This window comes from Melozone crissalis, unplaced genomic scaffold (assembly GCF_028551555.1).
Source record: "Melozone crissalis strain CALT ecotype California unplaced genomic scaffold, PUWL_Pcris_2 ptg000006l_1, whole genome shotgun sequence".
NCBI lineage: Eukaryota > Metazoa > Chordata > Aves > Passeriformes > Passerellidae > Melozone > Melozone crissalis.
In genome coordinates, this window is record NW_026535784.1 from 39,622,464 (window position 1) to 39,634,243 (window position 11,780).

The 11,780-nt window shown below is 37.8% G+C and overlaps 1 protein-coding gene across 1 annotated transcript; it reads right to left on the reverse strand.

Annotated features, from left to right (window-relative positions):
- Positions 1-28: 28 nt before the first annotated feature.
- On the reverse strand, positions 29-10,962 carry BDH2 (3-hydroxybutyrate dehydrogenase 2). Its single transcript, XM_054294368.1, has 10 exons — positions 10,944-10,962; positions 9,438-9,518; positions 7,877-7,955; positions 5,881-5,977; positions 5,197-5,305; positions 3,997-4,057; positions 3,189-3,302; positions 2,606-2,664; positions 1,805-1,897; positions 29-611 (listed from the first exon to the last, which is right to left on the reverse strand). The coding sequence occupies exons 2-10, from the start codon at positions 9,507-9,509 to the stop codon at positions 558-560; spliced, it is 738 nt and encodes a 245-aa protein (XP_054150343.1). The 5' UTR covers positions 9,510-9,518; positions 10,944-10,962; the 3' UTR covers positions 29-557.
- Between the last annotated feature and the right edge of the window lie 818 nt (positions 10,963-11,780).

The window sequence follows — 11,780 nt, forward strand, 5'->3', positions numbered from 1 at the left end:
AGTACATTTTGGAGACAAATATATTGGCTCTATCTAGAGTGGTAAAATCCACTCCTTTTGCTTTTGTGCTTCAAGTCGAGCATATTCATGAAAATCCACCCATATATTTAAGAATACTCCTCTCACATATACCCCCATCCATACCTGCTAGAGTATTGCCCTTGCATAGTTGTTCTTGTGGGTATTTAATTGTGAGTATTTAATTTCCAAATACCTAGTAAGATGAGACTAAATATAATAGTTAATTCCTTTCACTCAGATTTTACTTAAAACACAACTCAGATTTTGTAACTTGAATAGTATTTCTGGCCTCCTGAAATCTTAAACATTAAACTGCTGTTCTCTCATGTTTTTGGAGCTGCCATAAATTGAAGCCACATGAAGTATGTTTTACTCCACTATTTCTCTATTTAAGGAAAAGTTAATCAGTAAGATCAATCTAGAAATAGCAAATTTGTTTGGAAAGACATCACATGCATGATCTCAATCTTTGCAAGAAACACCATCCTCATTTTTTGCCCATCATAGCATGAATTTCCATTTGCAGGTAGAGTCAATCACAAGCTCCATCCTCCATCGATGATTAGCTCATTACCAGTCACATAGGCAGACTGAAATTACATAAAATAAACAATGATTTCAAGTAATTTTTCATGGCTATTAATCACAGGGAAACACTTTCTTTAAATTAAAAAATATGCTTTCTTTTTATACACTTTTTTGTTTTACAAAAATACCTGAGTAAGTAATATAATATCTAAATAGAAACAAACAGAAATTGAGGCCTTTTACTTAATTCAAGGAGGTGTGGCAAAAGTATTACTAGAGGCATAAAGATAAGAATGCATCCTGGGAGCACAAATTTAAAAAAGCTAGACTTTAGATATCTTACCTGCTGGAGTAAATACCTCACACTGTGATGTTATTAGGTCTGTTCAGCTGAGCAGAATCTGATCAGGTCAGCCAATAATTATAATGGGACCTAACTGAAAACTTAGATTATAAGGATAGTGGGGTAAGCAACTGAACTGTTGACATTCTTCCTTATGTCACTGCTGAAACATTCTGAATATATTGAAAAAATGGAATTCTGTTTACACACCATTGAAAACCCTGTGAGCAGACTGGAAAAATTATTAGCATTATGAAAATAATAAACCCAAGATGAAATTGAGAAACAGACTACTGACAGATAGCAACATTAATACCGAACTAAATCCACTGAAGTATTTTGACATGGACATTAAGATGCTGGACATGTTCAGACAAATCCAGTCCAGTTTCTAGTCTCAGTAAAATCACAGCAGTTGAAATAACATTGGTGTGTGCTCATTAGTGTTGGTGCTGTTTGCAGTGGTCATCTGGAGTCTGGTGTGTAACATCCACAGTGGGTCTGTTGTTTTCCTTATGTTGGGATGGCAGATTCACCCTGAGCATTAACTAAAATCTCCAGCAGCTCTACTAATTCTACCTCCTTAAAACATGATCTAGCCATTGTGCAAGCTTGGTAAAGCTGACAAGCACATTTTGTTCACCATTCAGGATGACCTGGGGTCAGTCAGTTTGCTCAGGTGACATGCAACCACCAGGCTATGGCACCAAATACATAATGCCTTGCAATCACTGTCAACATTCAGAACACCTTTTGTACTGCAGGATGAACTCAGTAAAAGAACATCGTTTGGTTTTTATTTTTGTTATAATCCAGCTCAAAGAGAATTGTCCTGAAACAAATACCCTTTTTACTGGGAATAACAAAGAAGTATGGGATTCTGTGACAGGACATTTCATTGTCTATACTTACTTCATCAGAGGCCAGGTACACACAGAGATGGGCCACTTCTTCCGCAGTAGCCATCCTGCCAGTCTTCTGTCTGGCCAGAAAGTCCTTCAGTGCCTGGATATGCAAGAGCATTTGGGATATCAAAAATAAAAACCCAATTATTTTTACTTACTGACATCTACAAAGCAGTATTGGAAACAGGCTTCTAGTCATAACTTCCTTTAGGGGCACTACGTAGGGAATTAAAGCTAGAAAAACATAAAATCAACAGGGATATGAATTTCAGGTTGAAAAACATAAGGAGACTTTTAGAAAGCAGCTAAATCTCTGATTCTAGAATAAAGCCAACATAAAATCCTTCTTCCTTTGGTGGTAGATATTCCCTTGTCCTTCAAATGAGAACTTAGCATTATCTACTAATGATGGTTAAGCATCCTAAATAATGTGGAAATGCATAGGCCAGAATGCTCTGTGCTGTTTTTGCACTTCCTTGTGGCTGACACACGCCACAATGGAAAATTTCCTCTGCCTTTGCACTGGATACTGTAACCAACACTTGAAGTTGCTTCCCTGGATGAGAGCCCCTGTGCATTCACTAACCAATATTGTCCTTCTGAGGCTTCAGTTCTGGTCTGGCTGTAAGGCTTCTGTCTCAAGTTCAAGCTGACCACACTTTCAAAGGAGACAGCAATGTTAAGTTATCCACAATACTCTGAAATTGAGGACATTCTTGAATATGGGCAGAAGTGCAACTATATATTCATTTTTAAAAGAGAGTTAAACATATATACATGTGACCAAGCTAATAAATTGCTTTCTCACCTGTTCTGGGTTAGGCCGGGCTTGGATTCTTTCCTGTAAAGATGGTGTGTCAACAGTTCCTAAGCAAAATTTTAAATTCAGTGTTAAAAATCAACTGCATCAGCAATCACAACAAAAGTTTATTTGTTCTATTTGTATGTCTTAACACCTATGTTTAACTTTGCAGTATAATTCAGGAGAAAGACTACAAAGCCACCAACAGAGCACAGAGTTTTAAATTTCTGTAGAAGGCAAGAGTTTTGAGAATTAGTTTCAATATTTTTTGTATGGTTAAACAATGGTCAGACTGTTAGGTAGCTCTTGCCTGCTTCTAACTTCTGAGACTGCATCTTTGAAAAGAACCATTCAATTACTGTGTAATGTATGTGTAAAGTGCAGCTACTAGGTTAATCAGACTAAACATCCAGTTTAAGCACAGAACAACAACTTTTCTATATTAAGCCTTTCAAGCTTGCCCTATTCTTGTAGGCTGCTGGTAACTTCAGTTACCACTTCCAAGTCTATTCTTTATTAAAAAAATCCAGACTCAATCTGGCCTTCTAGCATCTGCTCCTAGATCACAGGATAATGTAAGAACACTTACCAGGACACACGCAGTTGCATCTGATGCCTTGCTCAATGAAATCAGCAGCCACAGCCTTTGTTAGCCCAATAACTGCTGCCTTTGAGGTACTGTAGGCACACCTGTTCACAACTCCTAACACAAGGTCCATGTCAAGGCAGCACAGAAAGAGTTATAAAGGAAAAAAAGAGCCAAGATTGTTCAATATACACCTGCTTCTGGACTCCAGCATTTCCTGTAGCAGCTGTAGCCTCTCCATAAGGGCAGGCTAGTTGGAATGCCAACTGCCAGATTCTACTCAGGTATACACCAGAGGAAAGCACACAATCTTTCAGTAGTGCAAGCCTGGGGAACTGTCTAGAAAATGTAACAAGCAGCAAAGATTTAGGAACAGTAGAAATCCATCTGTTAGTGATGATCAGGCTTCTTTTGAAAGCACAGTTACAGCACTTATGTAATTGTAATTTTTTATTATATCTCTGAAGAACATATGTACCAAGATATCACTAGAAGTAATACCTTTTTAGTTAATACATACTGGTAAAAAGAATGCTACAAAACATTAAAAAAGCTCAGAGGTAAGGATCTTGGAGTGTCTACAATTTTCTGTCTCCTTGCATTTATGTTTGAGTTGAATGTGTTCCCTTTTTTTCCCTAACTGATCCCTCCACAGGATTTAGAAATAGCTTTGAACTTAGAATGTCCTCTAAGTTCAAGGTGGCACAATATTTATATTGTATATCCATTACCTTTATTTATACAAGGAATTCTATATAAATTTACATATTTATATAAGGATTTATGTAAGGAACTCTAGCAAGCTACTTACCTTTGATGCTGGATGCCACAGAAGACATATTTATAATATTTCCAGATTTCTGTTTAAGCATCTGCAAAGAGAGTACTTATGTCACTCAAATGCAAACTGTTTTGTCATCTGCAGGTTCAGCAAAACAGCCCACAGCAACACACAGAACAGCCCTACTTGATACACAGGGCAACAAAGCTCAGTTGGCATGGGTAGGTGCCATTGACTGAAGCAGTAAAGCAGAGTCTGAAATTCTCCCTCAGTTCCCCTGAGCCATGTCAGGATTGAACACTATGCCAGGAAAGGATTTTTTCCTAGGTTGCCACCTCTCAGTCATTGCCCTCTGTCACAACAGTAAGTTACACCACACAGACATCTGCCCATACCATCTACCAATGAAGCAACTCGCTGATCCCACTCTAACTCTTCTTGTTTTGGAGAAGACTAAAGCACAACACTCTAGCATCTATGAATTGTAATTTTCTTCAAGTTACGACCTTTTTAGGCATCCTAAAATCTGATATGCCTGATGTTCTTAAAAACCCCCAAACTTTGAAAATTAAGTTCAGCTAAGAAAAAAACCACCCCCAACCAAACTAAAAATCAAACCAACCAAGCAAAAAGAACTGGAAAAATACTGAAAATAGTAGTTGTCATCCAGTCATAGTCACAGCTTTCAAATCTGGCCTTTGCATTTATGGGAATGCAAACACCTTATTCAGTCCACAAGGTTTTGTAGACCCAAACCCAGTGATTATGGAAAAACCAAGAAGCGTCTTGGAGCTGCTGTGCTCTAATCAGTATCCCTGAATTTTTTCGCAAGATAGTCTCCAGAGCTGTACAAAATTCATATTAATATAGATGATTTATTAATACATTGTAGCAGTGGTATTGGGCAGCTGTGTGCTGTAGTAGAATACATTAGCACTGTATTGCAATGACTCCATCACTGCTCTGCATGAAGTCTGAAGTATTTTAGCTAGTTGACATATGCCAACTCCCCAGATAAATTGTCTCTACCATATCCTTTAGATAAATTGTCTACTTGAAATATTATGCAATGAAGAGAATGTTTAATAGTAGGATTACTATATTCTAAGGGCCCCCCTATCCAAAGTGGCACGTTTGTATTTTGTACACTGCCACAGTGGCAGCAACTCTGATCTGTCACACTTTAAACAATGCAGCAGAGACTGAAAGTCATGGGCAGCCAAGCCTTGCCTTGGGGAGGAATGTCTTGATCATCAGGTACATGCTGCGAACATTGAGGTTCATCGTGAAGTCCCAGTCTTGCTCCTCACACTCCAGAATGGTTCCATGATGAACAAACCTAGAATGAGTGCATGAAGTGGATTACTGTCTGCGGCTTACATTTCTGTAAATGTAAGTCATAGACAGTAATCCACTTTCCATTGCTGTTTTGTAGCAATTAACTTTTCCAACCTTTAAAAGAGGGAGATAAGAGCTCCTTTGAAGAATGCAAGCAGCAGTGTATTTCTTCTGGTAAATATCAAGGACATAAAGCAGACTCAATATGTGCAACAAAATGATTGGCAGCAGAAGAAACAACAACAACAACAACAACAACAAAAAAAAAAAAAAAAGGCACCAGCAGACTGCCAGGCTTTGTTCACTGTTGTGCTGGAAGGGCCAAAGCCATCAGTACAGGGTACCCATAGAGTGAGGAAAACACAAGTTCCAGAGCTGTTCTATCTTGGCCTGGGTTATGTGGCTGTGCAAAAAAAGTTCCGTTTTGATGGAAACACACGGAGGTTTCTATTAAGAGTATAAAATCCATTAAAACATAACAAATAAAATGCATTGAAGTAATAGAAAGTAGTTCTATTACTTCAAGGAGGACAGGGAAAACTGGAAAAACAGTAGTAGCAAAGAGATTCTGGTTACCCTGCAATGTTACAGAGGACATCAATCTTTTCAATCTCCTTGGCCAGATTTTCTATCTGCTCCTTTTTGGTGACATCCAGAACCCGTATCTGAATGCCTAGAAAAAACACAGCATTTGCTTCAATGTATTTCATTGGGGATTAGCTGAGTATTTTTCTGATGTGTTTAGGATAGCACTTGAAATTCAATTCACTCAATGATTAAGTTTGTGCAGTGGTTAATCTGGGACAGCATATGATGCTATTTAAAATTTCAGGAGAGAATTAAAATGATCAACTGTTTTAATTGTTATACAGCATGACAAGCAGATGAGCTAGCTTAATTTACTATAAAAACATTCCAAATAAGTTTGAATTGCACTATAGTCTCACACAGAAGAATTAGAGAACTTATATAATCATAATAAGCTTTCACACATTATCATAGAATAACACCTGGAACTAGTTACGTGTGTCTTCCAGTCTCACTACATGCCACATTCTCATGTGTAGTTGATGATGTTATGAATGAGCTTTATATAATTTAATTAATACAGCAAAATTATTTTGCGTAAACAATTAAAATCATGAGGGCAGTCACTCTGGAACAGGGTCCTGCAGATGAAATTCCATCCCTAGAGATGTTCAGAACTTAATTAAACATAGCCCTGAGCAACCTGCTCTAACCAGTGCCAGTTTGAGCACTAGATGGAACTACACGGCCTCCCAAAGTCTAATCCAACAGATATGATTCCATGAAACATTGTAAAGCTCTCTGTAAAGCATCTGAGTATTGTCAAAGGAGAATTTGATTTGAAATGGATAAAACCCTGGGTTTTTTTGAAATCAAAGCACCAAGCTCTGGTTCCCATGAAAAGGCTTTCTGTGCCTTAGTTAAATGTAGAGACACTTTTGAAGAGATTTGTGCATTCGATCAGACTACAGGCTGGTGATTAACATCACATTGGAATTACCTCTCCTGGATAAAATTCAAAGACCTCAAAGTGCCAAGTCTTGATGAATTATAGACTGACTAATCTTATGTCTAAAGGATGGGAATGGCTCTGAGTATATGGAAAATTATTTCTTTCCTTGTGAGCATAGTAGCAGAGGAAAAAAATGTAACATTTTCCCAAATACCCTCAGAAGGAACCTGAAAAGCCCTCAAGTTCCCAAACAATAACAAAGGGATTTCTTGGTGTGAGCTCCAGTTGGCAGAGCCTGATAGTCATGCTAAAAGTTGTGCCAGCTGTGGTTTTGTGTATTTTACTATCAGCCTTTAGTAGGAATTCTTTAAATCCACTTTCTTTTCTCAAATCAAATTAGAAGCATTGTCAGCTGTGAACTACACCCAAGTTTTATTTTTATTTCAAGATTGAAAAAATACTTTTTAACCTACTATCCCACTTGTGATTAGAAACATGCCTGTGCAAAACCTGCTCCTTGAAGCATGTTCCTGTGGTGGCAGTACAAAACAACCTTCAGGCCTGAACATTTATACCAACAGAATAGGCATATCTAATGTTGCTAGAATTACATTTCTGAAGACATATGGATTCTATAGGACAATAAGGAACGCACTAAAAGGACAAGCCAACTATGGACCATAGAAATGCAAGACACTAAGTTTACCTTTTTGTATAGTGGGATGTTCTCTTGATCAGAGAAAAAAACATCCCATGCCTTCCAGAGTGATGCACTTGATAATTAGCCTAGTGAAGGCAAAAGGTAACTGAAATGGGTGCTGTTCCAGCAAACATCAACTTCTTCTGTGACACAAGAAAATCAGTTATTCCACATGTCTGGAATAATACTCTGATACGCTGACGTTGCAATATTTCACATGGCAAATCTCTGTTCTTTTATACCACAGCATAAAGCAATGCAAACATCAGAAGAACTAGTCTGGTTTTCTTTTTTCCTGTCTCTTTCAAGCTTTCCTATCCTCAAAATGTATCTCAGATAGCCTACACAAAACTTGTAAGAGCTGAACTAATGCCTGATGTAGGGCTGTTTACCTGGATATTTCCCCAGTTCTTGCAGTTTGGACTCATTGATGTCTGTAGCAATGACTTTGGCTCCTTCTTTAGCAAAAGCCTGGAGAACACAGAAACAGTTTATATTTAGATATTCCAGGTCATACCAGAAATAAAATCTGTTTTCAGGTGCTTTTTGGCTTGAAATAGGAGCCAAGCCAAGCTGAAGGTAGCTGATCTCTAAGTTTTCATTCTGGGCATATCAGGGAGTTGCAGACAACTATTTAACTTTGTGTGATAAGACAGATTTAAGGTGTTTTCCCTAAAGGAAGGAATCCATAAATAAAGTATAAGAACAGTAACCAGACTAAGATAATGGAAATTATTATTGTCCTTATTAGCTGCAGTAGTAAGCAATGGGGCTAGAACTGCCTATACTGTTAGATTTAAATCTAATTTAAATCTATTGTTAGATTAAAATGTTACAAAATTTGACAGGTAAAGGCAGAAGTCATAAACCAGGATTTTATAAACAAAATCTTCTGTATCCAAGTAATTGGAATAGAACAATATTAAAAGCAGCATGGCTTTTGATATTTAACCAGAGACACTGCTTCATTCTTGAAAGCCTCCTCAAAAGCCTCTTTTTATTGTGATTACTGATAAATCAACAGCTAAGGAAGTAAAAAGTATTCTGACATCTTGGACTGTAGCCCCTTATCTTCAAAATAGGTGTCCCAAGTGCAGCTTAAGGGGATAGTGAGATTAACCATATCAGCTTTCCATGGTTGGTTGGGTATTTACAAAGTGAAACTATCAGGAGGATTACCTGCTCCTTGGACTGAGTGATTCATGTAAGAGCCAAGATCAGCAGTCTTCTGTGTTCTCAGCACGCTAATGAGAAACTAACCAGTCTAGCAAAAATGCTACAGGAGCTTTTCCTGAGCTGTTAATTACATTAGAGAGATAACAAGATAATTCTACTGGGTTTTTTATTTGCCATGGAAAAGGGAAGTAGCAGGAGAAGAACTGGTCAAAAGGAGTTATAAGCTAACTGGAAAGTTAATACATACCTTAAATTCTGTTTAACAGTAATCAAACAAAATTTGTAAATGGTTCCTTACAGTTGCTCATTGTGAACAATGTGCTAATATCATGTGAACTTGGTTTTGTCAGTCATGAATATAGGTAAAATATCTTGGCTTTACTGTAAGGGATCCTCACAGTATCCAGCCTTACACCAGGAAATATCCCCTGTATCATCTCTATTTTCTTCCAGAACAAAGCAACAGAGATGTTGAATAAAAGGTACAGGCAGTACCAACCATATATTGTTATAAAAGCAGATGCAGCTGTCCTCAAATCTGGTTCTTATCCTTGTCTAACATCTCCACTCAGAGTTGAAGATTTTCATAAACTGAAACAGCACAAAGCCTGCATGATACAGCATAGTGGCTACATTATTCCCTGACTTTTTCACTGTGTGCTTCTAGTATCATCTGTGGTTTATTAATTCAAGAACTGGTTTGGTGCAGGTGTCACTGGACAAGTTAGAATAAGAGACCTTGCACAGGCCCAGCAGAACAAACATTTTCCAACTTACAATAGCAGCTGCTCGGCCAATGCCCTGTGCTGCTGCAGACAACAGGATGATCTTCCCATCCAGCCGCCCCATGGCGCTGACCTGCACGGGAATGAGCAGAAATTGAGCAAACAAGGCAACACCATCCCCCCCCTGGAATCAGATGCAAACACATTCCCAAAACTAGACACGATCCAGGGTGTACTTCTGCCTTCACAACTGTCCTGTGGCCCTCAGTTTTCCAGAGTTCTGAGAGGCAGCGCTGCCCCATCTTTTTCTTTTTTTTTAGTAGTACATAAAGGGTCTCAAGAAGTCAAAAGGCATTTGAGCTCAGAAGTTAAGCTTCATTATAACAGAAATTTGATTTTTTCTTAAACAGGCAAAAAAAAAAAAAAAGCCAGGATGAAACAGCAGTACAATAATTGATAATCTAGTGTTTCCACTATCTGTGGTATTCTCAGAAAGCAGGTCTGTCTTCTGTTTCTCTACAAACTTTTCCATGTCCTAGACTGCAATACATCCCACACAATGCCCTGGCCTTGGTATCTGCCCTCAGTTGTCTTAGGAATCCTCCAGCACAGCAGGCTCTCAGTCCCAGTGAAGCAGGAAAGTGTGGGGGAATGAAGCCCCCAGTCTTGCCTCTTGTTCCCTGTTCTCAGGGAACACAGTGTGCCTGGGGCAGTAGGGAACCTCTAGGATCTGCTACCTTAGCCTAGGTGGAGCAGCCAAAAGGCAAAATACAGCCTTGTTTAAGTGCTGTGTTAGGTTTAACGAAATACAGCATACAAAAATGCAGGCAAACAAGTGAAAACAAATACCAAATCTCAAAGAACTTCCTAAAAAGTGAGGTCCCTGTGTTCTAGTCACAGTGAAATATCTGGAGTTTGGTAATTGGGTTCCCCATAAGCTAAACTGCAGCATTCTCATACTCCTCCAAGCAACTTTGTCTATGTAGATATGGGTGTAGAAAGGTGTCATAAGAACAAAGTCCTTAAATATAAATATAAATTTATATATATATTTTTTTAATATATATATATATATAAATGAAATATACACACAAATTCAACACATCAAGTACTTCACCGGGAAATTAAAATAAAGGTACCATAATCTTCCCTATGTTAGCAGCCAGTGCTGTCCTCTAGAGATGTTCAAATCCATGCTGTGACTCAGATTACTGAGTCGAATTTAGTATCCTACTTTTTGAATAAATTATTCTTTTCTTTTATTTTGATCAGAAATTCTGTTTTGTTAGATGTTTTTCCTAACAAAAGTTGCACCAGAACTGTTTCCTGAAGGTTACACATTCAACAAATGAGACTTCTGAAGCAACGTAATGGAAGAATTTTTTTTTCTTTCCAAAAGCCACCTGGACCAGTTCAAGTACTTCCCCAAAATGCCTTAACAAGTGGGAAGCAAAATGCATCATAAATACATTTTTCAATCTAATAGTCATGTTTTATGAACATTTGCCATACTGATTCTATGAAGCCTTTACAAATAAATATTAATACAGTCACTCACCAAGAGATCTAGAACAGCTTTGCTATATTCACAGACCCTTGTACCAAAGGAAGTTCTATCCTATTTTTTTTCCCTGTGCTTGTTGGGATTTGTAGTCCAACCTGGACGAACGTAATTTCCTGTTGAAATACTGAGATGCTGCCATCTAGTGAAACTGAGTATTTTAAAAAAGTGTGATTTTTCTCCTGCACACGAAAGGACACAAAAGTATCACCAGCATTATCTGACTCTTACAATGGGAATTCAAGAGATCAGTAGGATTCCCACCAAAAGGCCACAAACTTGTTTTTCCAAGCAATGTCTTTCTGCAGTGTAAATGATGAAATTCCAAACAAGGACAAAACTTATGTGACTATTTTTTTATTGTTGTTAAACTGGAGATTTGCCAACTTACCTTTTGTTTCTAGTGGTTTAACTAGCATATATTAAAGCAGAATGAATGTCATTAGACTGAAAAATTCTAGAACAAACTAATTTAGCTATAAGCTCACACCAGACTTAAAGCTATCTGATAGTATTATTAAGGAATTTGGTGTCCTGCCTAAACATCAGTTAGTTCTCAGAAAAGCCACTTCTGTGGATAAAACGGGACACACATACACAAAAGTTCAGTTTATCCTGTGTTTCTGCTAAGGTTTTCTTTCTTTTTAAAGCTTTCTAAATCAGCTCCCCAGTAAACAAAACCTGTAATGACTCAATTTGCTAAAAGCACTTATCCTTATGCCCCTAAGCTTTTGCCACCTGTTGCAATAAGTTTCTGCTTTTTTTAGTTCAATCACCGGAAAAATCACCAAACCTAGTTGTTTCAAGCAAGCAATAATTAACAAAAAACCCAAT